The 20,276-nt window shown below is 60.1% G+C and overlaps 1 protein-coding gene and 6 non-coding genes across 7 annotated transcripts; all 7 read right to left on the reverse strand.

The window, feature by feature from the left end:
• Positions 1–1,034: 1,034 nt before the first annotated feature.
• On the reverse strand, positions 1,035–18,059 carry LOC121487026 (collagen alpha-1(I) chain-like). Its single transcript, XM_041748498.1, has 10 exons — positions 17,677–18,059; positions 15,861–16,329; positions 15,553–15,726; positions 14,037–14,459; positions 13,733–13,906; positions 12,195–12,617; positions 11,889–12,062; positions 10,350–10,772; positions 10,042–10,215; positions 1,035–1,181 (listed from the first exon to the last, which is right to left on the reverse strand). The coding sequence occupies exons 1-10, from the start codon at positions 18,057–18,059 to the stop codon at positions 1,035–1,037; spliced, it is 2,964 nt and encodes a 987-aa protein (XP_041604432.1).
• Positions 9,693–9,811, reverse strand: LOC121488398. Its single transcript, XR_005987044.1, has one exon. It is a non-coding gene; the product is annotated as a 5S ribosomal RNA (ribosomal RNA).
• LOC121488507 lies at positions 11,540–11,658 on the reverse strand. Its single transcript, XR_005987126.1, has one exon. It is a non-coding gene; the product is annotated as a 5S ribosomal RNA (ribosomal RNA).
• On the reverse strand, positions 13,384–13,502 carry LOC121488568. Its single transcript, XR_005987180.1, has one exon. It is a non-coding gene; the product is annotated as a 5S ribosomal RNA (ribosomal RNA).
• On the reverse strand, positions 15,204–15,322 carry LOC121488579. Its single transcript, XR_005987186.1, has one exon. It is a non-coding gene; the product is annotated as a 5S ribosomal RNA (ribosomal RNA).
• On the reverse strand, positions 17,020–17,138 carry LOC121488591. The gene has a single exon (XR_005987191.1). It is a non-coding gene; the product is annotated as a 5S ribosomal RNA (ribosomal RNA).
• A 749-nt stretch (positions 18,060–18,808) lies between the features above and the next one.
• LOC121488404 lies at positions 18,809–18,927 on the reverse strand. The gene has a single exon (XR_005987045.1). It is a non-coding gene; the product is annotated as a 5S ribosomal RNA (ribosomal RNA).
• Positions 18,928–20,276: the final 1,349 nt, after the last annotated feature.

Genomic DNA, 20,276 nt, shown 5'->3' on the forward strand with positions numbered 1-20,276 from the left:
TTATGTATATTTCAATTTCCTTAGGCTTCCACAGCCTAAGGCTTCAGCCACAATTTCCTTAGGCTTTGAAAACACTTCTGTCTTAATGAAAGAAGATGTTTGTTGAAAGATGCTTTCTACACAGTGTTGGTTGAATGAGTCAAGTTTATGGCATTTTCCTTATACTTCCACACATATATTTGAAAACACAACTTCATGAATTCATGAGATTTTTTCCAAGATTACACGAGATCAGGCTAAGCCAGAGGTTGCTTATCAGGTGGAGACACAAACAGCCTTAACATGTTGAAAGTCTCAAAAGGCCCCCATAGAGCCTGTATATTCACATGGGTAGCTCCTGGGCTTGTTGTCCTGAGACTTCATGATATTTGGCCATTCATCTCATGAGAGCTGCCCCAAGATCTTATGAGATTTGGGTTGAGATGTCATGAGCTGTAGAACTAGAGAGAAGCACCCCAAACTTTCCTGATACCCCAAAGGGAAGAGGTGGCTTTTTTCTGCAAGTGTCGAGTCCCAGCCTGTCATGAATTGTTGAAAGCCTGAGCCAGCATCCAGGGAGCGTTTGTGTTCAGATGAGCCAGATCCCAGGGTCATTGCCTCTTCCTGCACCTACTGCCCTCCTGTGTCTATCTAACATAATGCCTCTAAGAAACCTGGAGGTCATTCATCTCTATTTTAGTGCTCCGTTTTGACCCCCAAATCAGAATGGCATCTGTGGGCTTTTGTGAAATGCCAGGTATTCCCAGAGTTTCCCAAACCAGAAATGTCCCTGTGCTACCTATAAGACTGTACAAGAATTGGTATTAGGGGTTCCAAATCATGTGAGTTCCTGTGAGATGTCTCCCCAGGCCTCATGAGGTTTTGCCATAGATTTTGTAAGATTAGGCCTGGCCTCTCAGGAAATTTGAGTGTAATTACATGAGATCTGGCGAAAGAAAGAAGTAACTTATCTTTTTTTCTGGGGGTGGTGGGTAGTGACTTGCACAGACAGAATTCAAGTGTTAAAAAACTGAGAAAGCCTCCAGGGAGTCTGCCTATGTGCTCAGATATCCATCTCCAGGGCACATTGCTTCTTCCTTTTCCTCTAGTCCTCTTGTTTCTACCACTTCCAATTTAGTGTGAATAAGAGGCTGCAGGGCCCGTTCATCTGGAATTAGTGCGATGTTCCCTTCCCCCTTCACCTAGGATGCTGAATCACTAGGGGTATAGGATGAAACACCTTATGTATTGGTGCAGGACGTGTCTGGGAGAATTTGTGAAACTGCAAATATTTCCAGTTGTTCCCAATCTTGGAATATGCCATACCTACGTACTTAAGTAGTTACAAAGCAGTCTTTCCTAGGGAGTGCCAGGTCCTACCAAGTGCCCAGGAGCATTGTCCAGAGATCTCATGAGTGTTGGACCTAGATCTCACTGACCATAAGACCATGATCTTTTGAGATTTCGATGAAGTCTCACAAGATTTGGACTGAGATCACTCAAGACTTGCCTGAAGATCAAGTGAGGTCCGGCAAAGGGAAGACGTTGCTAGATTCTGCATATGGTAAGTCTCAAACAGACTGTACTGAAATGTGAAAAGCCTGGGAAAGCACCCAGGGAGACTTCTTGTGTTCATATAAGCCAGCTCCCAGACTCCTTGCCTCTTCCTGCACCTTATGCCCTCCTGTCTCTCACCTATAACAATGCCAGTAAGGTATCTGGAGACCATTCATCCCTATTTCATTTTGACCCCAAATCAAAATGGCTAAGATCCCACCCCTGCCAAATTCCTATGAGATTTTTCTCCATGTCTCATGAAATTTATCCATATATCTCTCAAGACTAGGTTTGACCACTTGAGAGATTTTGGTCAAGTTCCAAGGAGTAAGCTTTGATCTCTCAAGATTTGTCCAGAGATCTCATGAGATTTGGTCCTAGGATTCCTGAGGGGTAGCCTGAGAGTTTTTGAGATTTGTCCAAATATTATAGGAGACCTTGCTAAGGAAAGAGGTGGCTTATCTTTTTTTACTAGAGTGAGGTGAGACAAACACAGAGAGCCTTAACCTGTTGAAAGACTAGGAAAGCCTCCAGGGAGTCTGCCTGTGTGCTCAGATATCCAGCTCCAGGGCACATTGCTTCTTCCTTCTCCATCTGCCCTCCTGTTTCTATCACATCCAGTTTAGTGTGTCTAAGAGGCCACAGGGCCCATTTATCCTGAAATTGCTACTACCTTGTTACCCCCACTTCACCCACGATGCTGAAACACCAGGAATTTGAGTGTGAGACACCATGTGTCTCCCTGCAGTTCCTATCTGGGAGCATTTGTGAAACTGCAAATATTAGCAATTGTGCTCAATCGGGGCATGTGCCATCCCTACCTAGTTATGCAGCACAAAGCAGGCTCTGCTAGGGAGTGCCAAGTCCCTCAAGGGACTGGAAGCTTTGGCTAAAGAAAGGTCTCATGAAATTTGGCCCTAGATCTTGATGGCTGGTTCCAATATTGGGAGATTTTGATGAAATCTCATGAGATTTGAACTAAGATCGTCCAAAACATGTTCCAAGATCATGTGAGATCTGGCAAAGGGAAGAGGTGACTTGTCTGCAGGTGAATCTAAAACAGGCCTTTCTGAAATGTCAGAAGCCTTGAAAAGTACCCAAGGAGCCTTTCTATGTGTTCAGATGAGCTAAGTTCCTGGCTCCTTGCCTCTTCCTGCACCTAATGCCCTCCTGTGTCTATTACCTCTAAGGTCATGTCGATAAGGGACTTGGAGGCCATTCATTCCTATTTTGGTGTCCTGTTTTGAACCACATATCACAATGGCATCTGAGGGTATTTGTGGAATGCCAGATGTTTCCAGGAATCCCCAAAATATGAATGTCTCAGTGCTATTATCCAGCACAGGAGTCCTGCCTAGGTTGTTCCCACCCTTGCCAAGTTCCCATGAGGTTAGCTCCAGGTATTGTGATATTTGGCCATAGATCTTCTGAGATTTGTACAGATGTCTCAGGAAATTTTGGCTTAGATCCAAGTAGTGGCCTTTGATCTCAAAAGATTTGTCTAGAGATCATAAGATTTGGTCCGATGATTCCTGAGATGTAGCCTGAAAATTCCCATGATTTGCTACAAGATGACATAGATCTGGCCAAGGAAAGAGATGGCTTATCTTTTGGGGGGGATGGCAAGAAAGATGGAGATAGCCTCTAAGTCTTGAAAACATGGAAAAGGCCAGGTCTCCAGGGAGCCTGCCTGTGTGCCCAGATGTCTAGCTCACCTTTTGCCTTCACCTCCTGCCCTCTTGTTTCTATTGCCAACATTTTAATGTGAATAAGTGGTCACAGAGTTCATTCGTCCTGAGTTCAGTGCTACCTTGTTATCCCCACAGAACTCAGGGTGTTGAAACTCCAGGGTTTAAGTGCAAAGCACTTCATCTCTTCCCGCAGTTCATGCCTTTGTGCATTTGTAAAACTGAAAATATTGGCAGTTGTGCCCAATCCTGGCATATGCCATCCCTATCCACTTAAGCAGTCCAAGTAGGCTCTGCTAGAAAGTGTCAGAGCTGCTGAAGGCCCGGGAGCTTTGACCAGAGATGTCATGAGTTTGGGCTCTTGATCTCCCCAGTGAGGCCCATGCTCTCACAAGATTTTGAATAAGATCTCATGATATTTGGACTGAGATTGCATGAAATTCCCCGAAGATCAACTGAGATCTGGCAAATAGAAGAGGTGGCTTATTTCTGCAGCTGGTGAGTCTCAGACATATTGTCCTGAAATGTGGAAATCCTAGGAAAGCACCTGGGGAGTCTTCCTGTGTGTTCAGATGAGTCAGCTCCTATGCTCATTTGCCTCTCCTGGTGTCTACTGGACTCCTTTTTCTATCACCTCTAACTTAATCACTGTAAGAGATCTGGAGGCCATTAATCCCTATTTCAGTGCTCCGTATTGAATCTTAACATCAGAATGACATCTATGGGCAGTTGTATAATGCCAGGTGCTCCCAAGGTTCCCCAAACCAAGAATGTTCCAACATTAGCTATTAGTTGCACAGGAGTCAAGGCTAGGGAGTTCCCAGTCCTGCCAAGTTTCCATAAGATTTCTCATCGGTTCTCCCAAGATTTGGCCATAGATCTTGTGAGATTAGGCCCGACCTCTCAGGAGATTTTGGCTGAGTTCCACAATGGCCTTTGATCTCTCAAGATATGTCCAGGGATCTCCTGAGATTTGGTCTGAGGTTTTCCTGATAGGTAACCTGAGAACTGGCATGATTTGCCCCAAGATTATGTGAGTTCTGTCTATGTTAAGAGGTGGCTTATCTTTATCTTTTTTGGGGGCGGGGGCTGGGGTTGAGGGGAAGACAACCACAGATTATTATTTGTATACCACAATGCTTTGATACTTGAACTCAATCACAAGAGGAAATGGGAAAGGAACTAAAATATTTGGAGGGTAAAGAGCATCCTATTAAATAATGAAAGCATCAACCAGGGAATTAAAGAAGAATTTTTTTTAAATCATAGAAAGAAATGAAAATGAAAACACAACTGTTCAAAACCTTTGGTATGCAGCAAAGGCAGTCCTAAGAAGGAAGTACATAGCAATACAAGCCTTTCTCAAGACACAAGAAAGGTCTCAAATATACAAGCTAACCATACATCAAAAGAAGCTGGAGAGAGAACAGCAAATAAAGCATAAACCAAACTGGAAATGGGAAATAATACAGAACAGAGCAGAAATCAATGAAAGAGGAACCAAAAAAACCCACAATTGAACATATCAATGAAGCTAGGAGCTGGTTCTTTGAAAGAAGTTATAAGGTCAACAAGCCCTTAACCAGTCTTATCAACAAGAAAACAGAAAGGATCCAAGTTAATAAAATCAAGAATGAAAAAGAAGAGATCACAACAAACACCAAGGAAATAAAAAACATCATAAGAACATATCATGAGCAAATATATGCCAACAAGTTAGGCAATCTGGAAGAAATGGATGCATTCCTGGAAACTTATAAACTACCAAATCTGAAACAGGAATAAAGAGAAAACCTGGGACCCCTGGGTGGCTCAGTGGTTGAGCATCTGTCTTCAGCTCAGGGTGTGATCCTGGAGGCCTGGGACTGAGTCCCACATCAGGCTCCCTGCATGGGGCCTGCTTCTCCCTCTGCCTGTGTCTCTGTCTCTGTCTCTATCTCTCTCTCTCATGAATAAATAAATAAAATCTTAAAAAAGAGAGAGAAAACCTGAACACACCCATAGCCAGCAAGAAATTAAAGCAGTCATAAAAAAAAAAATCTCCCAACAACAAACAAGAGCCCAAGGCTGGATGGCTTCCCAGGGGAATTCTACCAAACATTTAAAGAACTAATACCTATTCTCATGTAGCTGCTTCAAAAATAGAAATGGAAGGAAAACTTCCAAACTCATTCTATGAGACCAGCATTACCTTGATCCTAAAACCAAAGACCCTACCAAAAAAGAGAATTACAAACCAATATCCCTGATGAGCATGGATGACAAAATTCTAACCAAAATATTAGTCAATAGTATCCAAAAGTACATTAGAAGGATTATTCACCATGACCAAGTAGGATTTATTCCTGGGCTGCAAAGGTGGTTCAACATCAGCAAATCAATAAATGTGATATATTACATTATCAAAAGAAAGGACAAGAACTAAATGATTCTCTCAATTATTGCAAAAAAAGAGTTTGATAAAATACCTCATCCTTTCTTGACTAAAATTTTCCATAGTGTAGGGATGAAAGGAACATATCTTGGTATCATGAAAGCAATATACAAAAAGCCCACAGTGAATATCATTCTCAATGGGGAAAAACGAGTTTTTGGATATGACAATGCTCACTCTTACAACTGTTGTCCAACATAGTACTAAGAGCCCTAGCCTCAGCAATCAGACAACAAAAAGACATAAAAGGCATTCAAATTAACAAAGATGTCAAACTCTCACTCTTTGCAGATGCCATGAAAACGCAAAACCCAAAAGACTCCACCCCAAAATTGCTGTAACTTACACAGCAAGTCAGCAATGTGGCAGGATATAAAATCAATGGACAGAAATTAGTTGCATTTCTTTACACGAACAATGAGACATAAGAAAATAAATTAAGGAATATATGCCATTTACATTTGCACAAAAAAAAAAAAAAACCCACAAGGTACCTAGGAATAAACCTAACCAAAGAGATAAAGGATCTCTGCTCTAAAAATTACAGATGGCAGTTGAAGTCTCACCACACTTGGTGAAGGAGATATCACAAGATTTGAACTAGGATCCAACGAAATTTGGTGGAGAAGATATCGCGAGATGTGCGCTGAGATCTCTAGGTAAGAGGTGGAAGAGATCAAGATACGGTAGAGACCTCAAAATACTTGATAGAGGATATCTCAAGAGGCATGGGCCAAAATCACACGATAATTGGACAGCGACCTCATGAGACTTGGTAGAGGAGAACTGCAAGATGTGGGTAAAATCATGCAAGAATTGGATTAAGAACTCATGAGACTTGGTGAAGGAGATCTGATGAGATATGATCTAAGATCTCCCAAAACTTGGTGAAGGAGATTTCACACAATGTGGGCTGAGATCTCACAAAAATAGGCGGAGATATCTCTACCTATATTTGTACTGTGATCTCTCGAGGCTTGGTGGAAAAGATGTTGCAAAATGTGGTCCGAGATCACGTGAAATTTGGACTAATACCTCATGTCACTTGTGAGACATGGGCCAAGATTATGCAATATTTAGACTGTGATTTCATGGGCAGCCCCGGTGGCCCAGCGGTTTAGCGCCGTCTTCGGCCCCAGGGCCTGATCGTGGAGACCTGGAATCAAGTCACACGTAGGGCTCCCTTCATGGAGTCAGCTTCTCCCTCTGCCTGTGTCTCTGCCCCCCTCTCTCTCTCTCTCTGTGCCTCTCATGAATGAATACATAAAATATTTTTAAAAAAAGACTGTGATTTCACGAAGCTTACGGAAGAGATCTCCAGAAACATGGACCAAGATTTCGCAAATTCGGGTGAAGATCACGTGAGATTTGGACAGAAACCTCGTGAGGCCTTAAGGAGTAGATCTCTGGAGATGTCGGCTGAGATCTCATGAGATTTGGACTGAAATGGGGGGGGGGGAGCTTGAGGGAGCAGAGCTCACGAGCTAAGATATCACCCAAGATTTGTACTGTGATCTCACAAGTACAGTGGGAGGAGATTTCAGGAGATGTGTAATGAGATCTTGCAAAATGCCTGTGAAGATCCTGCAAGATTTGAGAGAGATCTCACCAAATGAGAGCTGTTATCACGTGAGATTTGGACAGAGATATAAAGACTTTTTCAGAGTAGACCACTGGAATTGCAGGCCAAGATCTCATGATCTTGGCGGAGGAGATCTTGGACAATCCTGGTGAGACCTCAAGAGATTTGTGCTGAAGTCATGCGAGAATTGGCGGTGACTTCTTGAGATATGGACTGAGACCTCTCGACGTTTAATGGAGGAAATATCACCATTGCCAGGACAAGATCACATGAGACTTGCACTGAGATCTTGCTAGGGTAGGTAGAAGAGATCATGCAACATGCTGGCTGAGATCTTGCATATTTGTCCTGATACCATGTCAGGCTTGAAAGAGGAAATCTTACAATATGCGGCCTGGGATCATAATAGATATGGAATGAGATCTTGAGAGGCTTTTCAGAGGATACTCTGCAGAATTGCCAGCCGAGATCACATGAGATTAGCCCTGAGATCTAGTGAGGCTTGGCAGAGGACATCTTACCAATTGCTAGCTGAAATTATGGGAGGTTTGGCTGGAGACCTCGCAATACTTAGCAGAGGAGTTCTTGCAAGATAGAAGACCAGATTACGTGAGATTTGGAGTGAGATCTTTCAGGGATTGGCAGAGGAGATCTGCATCAGCACTGCAGGCCGAGATCAACAAAGATTTGGACTGACATCTCACAAGAGGGGAAGCAAAATCATGCGAAATTTTAATGAGATCTTGTCAGGTTTGGAGGAGGAGATCTCATGATTTGAGGGCTGAGATCATGAGAGATTTGGACTTGAAATCTCCCAATGCTTGGTAGAGGAGAGATCACAAGATGTGGGAGGAGATCACATGACATATCATGATCACATGATATCTTATGAAGCTTCCTGCAGTAGATTTCATGAGATGCCTGGCTAAGATCACAGGAGACTTGAACTGAAACTTCCTGAGGCTTGGCAGAGGAGGTCACTAAAACTGTGAGCCAAGACCTCACAAGATTTACACTGAAGTCTTATGATATTTTGCGGTGACCTACTGAGATTTGGACTGAGAACTCACAGTACTTGGTGGAAGAAATTTCACAAATGCCTGGACAGGATCACATGCAATTTGGCCTGAGAAATCATGAGGCTTCACAGAGGATAACTCACGAGACATGAGATGAGATTCTGTGAAATTTAGACAGAGAACTCAAGAAATGATGGGCACAATCATGTGAGATTTGGATCACCCAATACTTGTCAGAGGTGATCAAGGAAAATGCAAGTGAGAGTTGCACAGAAGTCACATGAGATTTAATGGAGTCTACATGATTTGGTCTGAGATTTCCTGAGGCTTGGTGGATGAGACCTCACAATTTGAGGGTAGACATCTTGTGATATATATACGTTTTTTTAATGTTAAAGTTTTTATTTATTTACTCATGAGAGAGTCAGAAACATACGCAGAGTAAGAAGCAAGTTCCCTGCAGGAAGTCTAAGCAAGCCTCCATTATAGGACCCCCCCAAAAAAATGAATAAAGCCAAAGTTAAATGCTCAACGAATGAGTCACCCAGAAGGCATGATCAAGCCAGATTTAAACTGAGATCTCAAGAGGCTTGGAGGACTAGATCTCGTGAAACACTGGCCAAATAATACAAGGTTTGGAATCAGATATCTCAAAGCATCAGAAAGGAGATTTCACCAGATGTAGGCAGAGATCAGGGAAAAATATGTACTGAGGTCTTCCAGACTTTTAAGAGAGAAGGGGGATTGATGACCAAGATGAAATAATTTGGACTGAGATCTCAAAGCCTTGAAAGAGGAAATATCAAAAGTGCGGGCAGAGATCAAAACACTTTTGCACTGAAGTCAAGGAGATTTAGTCCTGTGCTCCAAGGAATATAAGTAAGAACTTGCATTCCCTGATAGAGAAAATCGTGTGAGATACCAAAGGTATAACATCTAATATTGCAGTGAGATGAAGTGAATCTACCTATCTGTCTCAAAATTTGATAGCCTATTTCACAAGACTTCAAGGGAGATAACAAGAGGATTGGGGGAGAAGATCTCCCATGGAAGACAAGATCCTGAACATAAGAATATAAATAATAAAGACATGCACAGGATATTTACAAAATATGGACTGAAGATTTCCGAATTTGGAAGAATACACTGACAGAACTCACATACAAAATTCAAAAAACCAAACGATAATAACAAGAATTGCATTTAGAAAACTAAAATATAAAAAAAAAAAAAAGAAAGAAAGAAACCTAAAATATGGACATGGAGATTACAAGTATCAGCCAAACAGATGACTTTTCTACCAAATTATGAGACTCCCTGCCTCCACTATACCCCAAGAAATAAGCAAGTTAAGCAACGCCCCCGCGTTGGTCGAGGGGGGCGTTGGCGGCCAAGGGACAGACAGGAAGGCAGGCAAAAGGCCGAGGAAAAAAAGCCTACAGCACCCGGTATTCCCAGGCGGTCTCCCATCCAAGTACTAACCAGGCCCGACCCTGCTTAGCTTCCGAGATCAGACGAGATCGGGCGCGTTCAGGGTGGTATGGCCGTAGACGTCCGCGGCTGCCGCTGGGCGCCCCAAGAGCCTGCTCTGCGCCTCTCCGGGCCAGGCGCCCGCCGCTCCTCAGCCCTCCTCCCGCCCGATCGCGCCTGCCCGCCTGCATGCTCGCCTGCCGGCCCGACTGATTGATTGACTGACCCAGCCTCCCGCGCCGCGCCCGGGGTGGCGGAGGGCGCCTGCCCCGGGCCGGGCGGGGGGGGTGGGGGCCAAGACGCCTCCCGCACCCCGGAGCGGAGGCTGTCGCCGGAGCCCGGGCGCGCTCCCGTCCCCGGCCTGGCGGGCGCGTCGCCGCCGCTCGGCTCGCCGGATGGCACGCCGCCCCCCACATCGGACCGCTCACTGGCTGGGGGGGTGCCGCGGGCCGGCGCCGGCCGGCTCCGGACGACCCCTGGCCTCTCCTGTTCTTCAGCCGGCCTGGCTCAAAGCCAAGCCGGGGCCGCCCGCGCCGCCGGACCCCATCCTCGGACAGGCAGGGACACAGACACAGGTGCCCACGACAGACAGACAGACAGACACACACACACACACACACACACAGACGGAGGGACACGGGCACTCGGAGCTGGGCCACAAGGCCTGTGGGGGCGAGGCAGCCACCCCGCCGGAGGGGCGCAGGCCCTGGAGCTGCCTTAGGAGCCCTGGCAGCCGCGGGCCCTGCAGCCACGGTGTCAGGGATGCCGTTCTGCCCCCATTCCTGCCCATCAGCCGAACCGCCGCGGGGCCGTGTGCCTGTGTGCGTGCGCGGCGCCCACGCCCAGGCGCGGAGCGAGTCTCTCTTGTGTCTCTTGCTGTGTTCCGCGCGGCCCTTTTCGGCATGGGTGCCGGCCGCCCCCGCGTCGCTGTGGCCTTGGCTGTTGCGGGGCCACGGAGCGCGCAGCCCGGTGCCAACGGGGCCTGAGGCCCCGGGCGGTCGGGCCATCTGGTGTCCTGGGCCCGCGGAGCGTGGACGTCGTGGCTGAGGGCCGAAGGGACGGTGGTCCGCGGGGGAGGGAGGGCATGTCCTTCGGTGAGAAGGTGCAGGCGGGCCCGGGCGGAAGGTGGGGGGCGGGTTGCGGGTGGCCTGGTGGCTTGGTGGCTGGGGGCGGTGCCAGGGAATTGCTAGGGGCTGGGGGCGGGCCTGGGGGCGGGGATTGGGGCGGGGCGAGGAGGGCCCGCAGGCAGGCCCGGCCCGGCCCCGGCCCCGGCCCGGCCGAGTCCCAGGCCCGGCCCCGGCCCCGGCCCCGGCCCCGGCCCCGGCCCCGGCCCCGGCCTGGGCCCCCAAAGCCCCGCCCCGGCCCCCCTGAGGGGCTCGCAAGCCTGCGGAGACGGGATCCGGCCCCCGCCCGGCTCCCCCCAGCGACCGCCCCCTCCCCGCCCCGGCCCCGAGGTTCCTGCTGTCGCCCCGTCCCCTCCGTCGGCCCCCTTCGGGCCCCCTCCGCCCCCTGGGACGCGCGGCCCGCTAGGACGTGGGTGGGCGTGCTTGAAGGGCTGCGAGGTGGAAGGGCTTGAGAGGAAGAGGAGGTGGTGCATGTGTGTGGCCTCCTGCCGGTGCAGCGGGCGCGCTCGGTGCTCCGCGGCACCCTGCGGTGCTCCCGGCGGGGCGGGGGCCATGCCACGGGTCGCCCGGAGGGGGGCGCCGCCGCCGCCGCCGCCGCCGCCGCCGCCGCCGCCGCCGCGTTGGTCGAGGGGGGCGTTGGCGGCCAAGGGACAGACAGGAAGGCAGGCAAAAGGCCGAGGAAAAAAAGCCTACAGCACCCGGTATTCCCAGGCGGTCTCCCATCCAAGTACTAACCAGGCCCGACCCTGCTTAGCTTCCGAGATCAGACGAGATCGGGCGCGTTCAGGGTGGTATGGCCGTAGACGTCCGCGGCTGCCGCTGGGCGCCCCAAGAGCCTGCTCTGCGCCTCTCCGGGCCAGGCGCCCGCCGCTCCTCAGCCCTCCTCCCGCCCGATCGCGCCTGCCCGCCTGCATGCTCGCCTGCCGGCCCGACTGATTGATTGACTGACCCAGCCTCCCGCGCCGCGCCCGGGGTGGCGGAGGGCGCCTGCCCCGGGCCGGGCGGGGGGGGTGGGGGCCAAGACGCCTCCCGCACCCCGGAGCGGAGGCTGTCGCCGGAGCCCGGGCGCGCTCCCGTCCCCGGCCTGGCGGGCGCGTCGCCGCCGCTCGGCTCCCCGGATGGCACGCCGCCCCCCACATCGGACCGCTCACTGGCTGGGGGGGTGCCGCGGGCCGGCGCCGGCCGGCTCCGGACGACCCCTGGCCTCTCCTGTTCTTCAGCCGGCCTGGCTCAAAGCCAAGCCGGGGCCGCCCGCGCCGCCGGACCCCATCCTCGGACAGGCAGGGACACAGACACAGGTGCCCACGACAGACAGACAGACACACACACACACACACACACACACAGACGGAGGGACACGGGCACTCGGAGCTGGGCCACAAGGCCTGTGGGGGCGAGGCAGCCACCCCGCCGGAGGGGCGCAGGCCCTGGAGCTGCCTTAGGAGCCCTGGCAGCCGCGGGCCCTGCAGCCACGGTGTCAGGGATGCCGTTCTGCCCCCATTCCTGCCCATCAGCCGAACCGCCGCGGGGCCGTGTGCCTGTGTGCGTGCGCGGCGCCCACGCCCAGGCGCGGAGCGAGTCTCTCTTGTGTCTCTTGCTGTGTTCCGCGCGGCCCTTTTCGGCATGGGTGCCGGCCGCCCCCGCGTCGCTGTGGCCTTGGCTGTTGCGGGGCCACGGAGCGCGCAGCCCGGTGCCAACGGGGCCTGAGGCCCCGGGCGGTCGGGCCATCTGGTGTCCTGGGCCCGCGGAGCGTGGACGTCGTGGCTGAGGGCCGAAGGGACGGTGGTCCGCGGGGGAGGGAGGGCATGTCCTTCGGTGAGAAGGTGCAGGCGGGCCCGGGCGGAAGGTGGGGGGCGGGTTGCGGGTGGCCTGGTGGCTTGGTGGCTGGGGGCGGTGCCAGGGAATTGCTAGGGGCTGGGGGCGGGCCTGGGGGCGGGGATTGGGGCGGGGCGAGGAGGGCCCGCAGGCAGGCCCGGCCCCGGCCCCGGCCCCGGCCCCGGCCCAGTCCCAGGCCCGGCCCCGGCCCCGGCCCCGGCCCCGGCCCCGGCCCCGGCCCCGGCCTGGGCCCCCAAAGCCCCGCCCCGGCCCCCCTGAGGGGCTCGCAAGCCTGCGGAGACGGGATCCGGCCCCCGCCCGGCTCCCCCCAGCGACCGCCCCCTCCCCGCCCCGGCCCCGAGGTTCCTGCTGTCGCCCCGTCCCCTCCGTCGGCCCCCTTCGGGCCCCCTCCGCCCCCTGGGACGCGCGGCCCGCTAGGACGTGGGTGGGCGTGCTTGAAGGGCTGCGAGGTGGAAGGGCTTGAGAGGAAGAGGAGGTGGTGCATGTGTGTGGCCTCCTGCCGGTGCAGCGGGCGCGCTCGGTGCTCCGCGGCACCCTGCGGTGCTCCCGGCGGGGCGGGGGCCATGCCACGGGTCGCCCGGAGGGGGGCGCCGCCGCCGCCGCCGCCGCCGCCGCCGCCGCCGCCGCGTTGGTCGAGGGGGGCGTTGGCGGCCAAGGGACAGACAGGAAGGCAGGCAAAAGGCCGAGGAAAAAAAGCCTACAGCACCCGGTATTCCCAGGCGGTCTCCCATCCAAGTACTAACCAGGCCCGACCCTGCTTAGCTTCCGAGATCAGACGAGATCGGGCGCGTTCAGGGTGGTATGGCCGTAGACGTCCGCGGCTGCCGCTGGGCGCCCCAAGAGCCTGCTCTGCGCCTCTCCGGGCCAGGCGCCCGCCGCTCCTCAGCCCTCCTCCCGCCCGATCGCGCCTGCCCGCCTGCATGCTCGCCTGCCGGCCCGACTGATTGATTGACTGACCCAGCCTCCCGCGCCGCGCCCGGGGTGGCGGAGGGCGCCTGCCCCGGGCCGGGCGGGGGGGGTGGGGGCCAAGACGCCTCCCGCACCCCGGAGCGGAGGCTGTCGCCGGAGCCCGGGCGCGCTCCCGTCCCCGGCCTGGCGGGCGCGTCGCCGCCGCTCGGCTCCCCGGATGGCACGCCGCCCCCCACATCGGACCGCTCACTGGCTGGGGGGGTGCCGCGGGCCGGCGCCGGCCGGCTCCGGACGACCCCTGGCCTCTCCTGTTCTTCAGCCGGCCTGGCTCAAAGCCAAGCCGGGGCCGCCCGCGCCGCCGGACCCCATCCTCGGACAGGCAGGGACACAGACACAGGTGCCCACGACAGACAGACAGACAGACACACACACACACACACACAGACGGAGGGACACGGGCACTCGGAGCTGGGCCACAAGGCCTGTGGGGGCGAGGCAGCCACCCCGCCGGAGGGGCGCAGGCCCTGGAGCTGCCTTAGGAGCCCTGGCAGCCGCGGGCCCTGCAGCCACGGTGTCAGGGATGCCGTTCTGCCCCCATTCCTGCCCATCAGCCGAACCGCCGCGGGGCCGTGTGCCTGTGTGCGTGCGCGGCGCCCACGCCCAGGCGCGGAGCGAGTCTCTCTTGTGTCTCTTGCTGTGTTCCGCGCGGCCCTTTTCGGCATGGGTGCCGGCCGCCCCCGCGTCGCTGTGGCCTTGGCTGTTGCGGGGCCACGGAGCGCGCAGCCCGGTGCCAACGGGGCCTGAGGCCCCGGGCGGTCGGGCCATCTGGTGTCCTGGGCCCGCGGAGCGTGGACGTCGTGGCTGAGGGCCGAAGGGACGGTGGTCCGCGGGGGAGGGAGGGCATGTCCTTCGGTGAGAAGGTGCAGGCGGGCCCGGGCGGAAGGTGGGGGGCGGGTTGCGGGTGGCCTGGTGGCTTGGTGGCTGGGGGCGGTGCCAGGGAATTGCTAGGGGCTGGGGGCGGGCCTGGGGGCGGGGATTGGGGCGGGGCGAGGAGGGCCCGCAGGCAGGCCCGGCCCCGGCCCCGGCCCAGTCCCAGGCCCGGCCCGGCCCCGGCCCCGGCCCCGGCCCCGGCCTGGGCCCCCAAAGCCCCGCCACGGCCCCCCTGAGGGGCTCGCAAGCCTGCGGAGACGGGATCCGGCCCCCGCCCGGCTCCCCCCAGCGACCGCCCCCTCCCCGCCCCGGCCCCGAGGTTCCTGCTGTCGCCCCGTCCCCTCCGTCGGCCCCCTTCGGGCCCCCTCCGCCCCCTGGGACGCGCGGCCCGCTAGGACGTGGGTGGGCGTGCTTGAAGGGCTGCGAGGTGGAAGGGCTTGAGAGGAAGAGGAGGTGGTGCATGTGTGTGGCCTCCTGCCGGTGCAGCGGGCGCGCTCGGTGCTCCGCGGCACCCTGCGGTGCTCCCGGCGGGGCGGGGGCCATGCCACGGGTCGCCCGGAGGGGGGCGCCGCCGCCGCCGCCGCCGCCGCCGCCGCCGCCGCCGCCGCGTTGGTCGAGGGGGGCGTTGGCGGCCAAGGGACAGACAGGAAGGCAGGCAAAAGGCCGAGGAAAAAAAGCCTACAGCACCCGGTATTCCCAGGCGGTCTCCCATCCAAGTACTAACCAGGCCCGACCCTGCTTAGCTTCCGAGATCAGACGAGATCGGGCGCGTTCAGGGTGGTATGGCCGTAGACGTCCGCGGCTGCCGCTGGGCGCCCCAAGAGCCTGCTCTGCGCCTCTCCGGGCCAGGCGCCCGCCGCTCCTCAGCCCTCCTCCCGCCCGATCGCGCCTGCCCGCCTGCATGCTCGCCTGCCGGCCCGACTGATTGATTGACTGACCCAGCCTCCCGCGCCGCGCCCGGGGTGGCGGAGGGCGCCTGCCCCGGGCCGGGCGGGGGGGGTGGGGGCCAAGACGCCTCCCGCACCCCGGAGCGGAGGCTGTCGCCGGAGCCCGGGCGCGCTCCCGTCCCCGGCCTGGCGGGCGCGTCGCCGCCGCTCGGCTCCCCGGATGGCACGCCGCCCCCCACATCGGACCGCTCACTGGCTGGGGGGGTGCCGCGGGCCGGCGCCGGCCGGCTCCGGACGACCCCTGGCCTCTCCTGTTCTTCAGCCGGCCTGGCTCAAAGCCAAGCCGGGGCCGCCCGCGCCGCCGGACCCCATCCTCGGACAGGCAGGGACACAGACACAGGTGCCCACGACAGACAGACAGACAGACACACACACACACACACACACACAGACGGAGGGACACGGGCACTCGGAGCTGGGCCACAAGGCCTGTGGGGGCGAGGCAGCCACCCCGCCGGAGGGGCGCAGGCCCTGGAGCTGCCTTAGGAGCCCTGGCAGCCGCGGGCCCTGCAGCCACGGTGTCAGGGATGCCGTTCTGCCCCCATTCCTGCCCATCAGCCGAACCGCCGCGGGGCCGTGTGCCTGTGTGCGTGCGCGGCGCCCACGCCCAGGCGCGGAGCGAGTCTCTCTTGTGTCTCTTGCTGTGTTCCGCGCGGCCCTTTTCGGCATGGGTGCCGGCCGCCCCCGCGTCGCTGTGGCCTTGGCTGTTGCGGGGCCACGGAGCGCGCAGCCCGGTGCCAACGGGGCCTGAGGCCCCGGGCGGTCGGGCCATCTGGTGTCCTGGGCCCGCGGAGCGTGGACGTCGTGGCTGAGGGCCGAAGGGACGGTGGTCCGCGGGGGAGGGAGGGCATGTCCTTCGGTGAGAAGGTGCAGGCGGGCCCGGGCGGAAGGTGGGGGGCGGGTTGCGGGTGGCCTGGTGGCTTGGTGGCTGGGGGCGGTGCCAGGGAATTGCTAGGGGCTGGGGGCGGGCCTGGGGGCGGGGATTGGGGCGGGGCGAGGAGGGCCCGCAGGCAGGCCCGGCCCCGGCCCCGGCCCCGGCCCCGCCCCGGCCCCGGCCCCGGCCCCGGCCCCGGCCTGGGCCCCCAAAGCCCCGCCACGGCCCCCCTGAGGGGCTCGCAAGCCTGCGGAGACGGGATCCGGCCCCCGCCCGGCTCCCCCCAGCGACCGCCCCCTCCCCGCCCGGGCCCCGAGGTTCCTGCTGTCGCCCCGTCCCCTCCGTTGGCCCCCTTCGGGCCCCCTCCGCCCCCTGGGACGCGCGGCCCGCTAGGACGTGGGTGGGCGTGCTTGAAGGGCTGCGAGGTGGAAGGGCTTGAGAGGAAGAGGAGGTGGTGCATGTGTGTGGCCTCCTGCCGGTGCAGCGGGCGCGCTCGGTGCTCCGCGGCACCCTGCGGTGCTCCCGGCGGGGCGGGGGCCATGCCACGGGTCGCCCGGAGGGGGGCGCCGTCGCCGCCGCCGCCGCCGCCGCCGCCGCCGCCGCGTTGGTCGAGGGGGGCGTTGGCGGCCAAGGGACAGACAGGAAGGCAGGCAAAAGGCCGAGGAAAAAAAGCCTACAGCACCCGGTATTCCCAGGCGGTCTCCCATCCAAGTACTAACCAGGCCCGACCCTGCTTAGCTTCCGAGATCAGACGAGATCGGGCGCGTTCAGGGTGGTATGGCCGTAGACGTCCGCGGCTGCCGCTGGGCGCCCCAAGAGCCTGCTCTGCGCCTCTCCGGGCCAGGCGCCCGCCGCTCCTCAGCCCTCCTCCCGCCCGATCGCGCCTGCCCGCCTGCATGCTCGCCTGCCGGCCCGACTGATTGATTGACTGACCCAGCCTCCCGCGCCGCGCCCGGGGTGGCGGAGGGCGCCTGCCCCGGGCCGGGCGGGGGGGGTGGGGGCCAAGACGCCTCCCGCACCCCGGAGCGGAGGCTGTCGCCGGAGCCCGGGCGCGCTCCCGTCCCCGGCCTGGCGGGCGCGTCGCCGCCGCTCGGCTCCCCGGATGGCACGCCGCCCCCCACATCGGACCGCTCACTGGCTGGGGGGGTGCCGCGGGCCGGCGCCGGCCGGCTCCGGACGACCCCTGGCCTCTCCTGTTCTTCAGCCGGCCTGGCTCAAAGCCAAGCCGGGGCCGCCCGCGCCGCCGGACCCCATCCTCGGACAGGCAGGGACACAGACACAGGTGCCCACGACAGACAGACAGACACACACACACACACACACACACAGACGGAGGGACACGGGCACTCGGAGCTGGGCCACAAGGCCTGTGGGGGCGAGGCAGCCACCCCGCCGGAGGGGCGCAGGCCCTGGAGCTGCCTTAGGAGCCCTGGCAGCCGCGGGCCCTGCAGCCACGGTGTCAGGGATGCCGTTCTGCCCCCATTCCTGCCCATCAGCCGAACCGCCGCGGGGCCGTGTGCCTGTGTGCGTGCGCGGCGCCCACGCCCAGGCGCGGAGCGAGTCTCTCTTGTGTCTCTTGCTGTGTTCCGCGCGGCCCTTTTCGGCATGGGTGCCGGCCGCCCCCGCGTCGCTGTGGCCTTGGCTGTTGCGGGGCCACGGAGCGCGCAGCCCGGTGCCAACGGGGCCTGAGGCCCCGGGCGGTCGGGCCATCTGGTGTCCTGGGCCCGCGGAGCGTGGACGTCGTGGCTGAGGGCCGAAGGGACGGTGGTCCGCGGGGGAGGGAGGGCATGTCCTTCGGTGAGAAGGTGCAGGCGGGCCCGGGCGGAAGGTGGGGGGCGGGTTGCGGGTGGCCTGGTGGCTTGGTGGCTGGGGGCGGTGCCAGGGAATTGCTAGGGGCTGGGGGCGGGCCTGGGGGCGGGGATTGGGGCGGGGCGAGGAGGGCCCGCAGGCAGGCCCGGCCCCGGCCCCGGCCCCGGCCCCGGCCTGGGCCCCCAAAGCCCCGCCCCGGCCCCCCTGAGGGGCTCGCAAGCCTGCGGAGACGGGATCCGGCCCCCGCCCGGCTACCCCCAGCGACCGCCCCCTCCCCGCCCGGGCCCCGAGGTTCCTGCTGTCGCCCCGTCCCCTCCGTCGGCCCCCTTCGGGCCCCCTCCGCCCCCTGGGACGCGCGGCCCGCTAGGACGTGGGTGGGCGTGCTTGAAGGGCTGCGAGGTGGAAGGGCTTGAGAGGAAGAGGAGGTGGTGCATGTGTGTGGCCTCCTGCCGGTGCAGCGGGCGCGCTCGGTGCTCCGCGGCACCCTGCGGTGCTCCCGGCGGGGCGGGGGCCATGCCACGGGTCGCCCGGAGGGGGGCGCCGCCGCCGCCGCCGCCGCCGCCGCCGCCGCCGCCGCCGCCGCGTTGGTCGAGGGGGGCGTTGGCGGCCAAGGGACAGACAGGAAGGCAGGCAAAAGGCCGAGGAAAAAAAGCCTACAGCACCCGGTATTCCCAGGCGGTCTCCCATCCAAGTACTAACCAGGCCCGACCCTGCTTAGCTTCCGAGATCAGACGAGATCGGGCGCGTTCAGGGTGGTATGGCCGTAGACGTCCGCGGCTGCCGCTGGGCGCCCCAAGAGCCTGCTCTGCGCCTCTCCGGGCCAGGCGCCCGCCGCTCCTCAGCCCTCCTCCCGCCCGATCGCGCCTGCCCGCCTGCATGCTCGCCTGCCGGCCCGACTGATTGATTGACTGACCCAGCCTCCCGCGCCGCGCCCGGGGTGGCGGAGGGCGCCTGCCCCGGGCCGGGCGGGGGGGGTGGGGGCCAAGACGCCTCCCGCACCCCGGAGCGGAGGCTGTCGCCGGAGCCCGGGCGCGCTCCCGTCCCCGGCCTGGCGGGCGCGTCGCCGCCGCTCGGCTCCCCGGATGGCACGCCGCCCCCCACATCGGACCGCTCACTGGCTGGGGGGGTGCCGCGGGCCGGCGCCGGCCGGCTCCGGACGACCCCTGGCCTCTCCTGTTCTTCAGCCGGCCTGGCTCAAAGCCAAGCCGGGGCCGCCCGCGCCGCCGGACCCCATCCTCGGACAGGCAGGGACACAGACACAGGTGCCCACGACAGACAGACAGACAGACACACACACACACACACACACAGACGGAGGGACACGGGCACTCGGAGCTGGGCCACAAGGCCTGTGGGGGCGAGGCAGCCACCCCGCCGGAGGGGCGCAGGCCCTGGAGCTGCCTTAGGAGCCCTGGCAGCCGCGGGCCCTGCAGCCACGGTGTCAGGGATGCCGTTCTGCCCCCATTCCTGCCCATCAGCCGAACCGCCGCGGGGCCGTGTGCCTGTGTGCGTGCGCGGCGCCCACGCCCAGGCGCGGAGCGAGTCTCTCTTGTGTCTCTTGCTGTGTTCCGCGCGGCCCTTTTCGGCATGGGTGCCGGCCGCCCCCGCGTCGCTGTGGCCTTGGCTGTTGCGGGGCCACGGAGCGCGCAGCCCGGTGCCAACGGGGCCTGAGGCCCCGGGCGGTCGGGCCATCTGGTGTCCTGGGCCCGCGGAGCGTGGACGTCGTGGCTGAGGGCCGAAGGGACGGTGGTCCGCGGGGGAGGGAGGGCATGTCCTTCGGTGAGAAGGTGCAGGCGGGCCCGGGCGGAAGGTGGGGGGCGGGTTGCGGGTGGCCTGGTGGCTTGGTGGCTGGGGGCGGTGCCAGGGAATTGCTAGGGGCTGGGGGCGGGCCTGGGGGCGGGGATTGGGGCGGGGCGAGGAGGGCCCGCAGGCAGGCCCGGCCCCGGCCCCGGCCCCGGCCCCGGCCTGGGCCCCCAAAGCCCCGCCCCGGCCCCCCTGAGGGGCTCGCAAGCCTGCGGAGACGGGATCCGGCCCCCGCCCGGCTACCCCCAGCGACCGCCCCCTCCCCGCCCGGGCCCCGAGGTTCCTGCTGTCGCCCCGTCCCCTCCGTCGGCCCCC

Source organism: Vulpes lagopus, chromosome 3, assembly GCF_018345385.1.
Source record: "Vulpes lagopus strain Blue_001 chromosome 3, ASM1834538v1, whole genome shotgun sequence".
Taxonomy (NCBI): domain Eukaryota; kingdom Metazoa; phylum Chordata; class Mammalia; order Carnivora; family Canidae; genus Vulpes; species Vulpes lagopus.

Excerpts from the sequence above, each read along its gene's own strand:
- LOC121487026 (XM_041748498.1), bottom strand. The coding sequence starts at position 18,059 with ATGGCCCGACCGCCCGGGGCCTCAGGCCCCGTTGGCACCGGGCTGCGC. Across the intron at positions 10,773-11,888 it reads GCGACAGCCTCCGCTCCGGG|CCACGACGTCCACGCTCCGC; the intron begins GTGCGGGAGGCG and ends TTCGGCCCTCAG. Across the intron at positions 10,216-10,349 it reads CCGTGTCCCTCCGTCTGTGT|GAGAGGCCAGGGGTCGTCCG; the intron begins GTGTGTGTGTGT and ends GCTGAAGAACAG.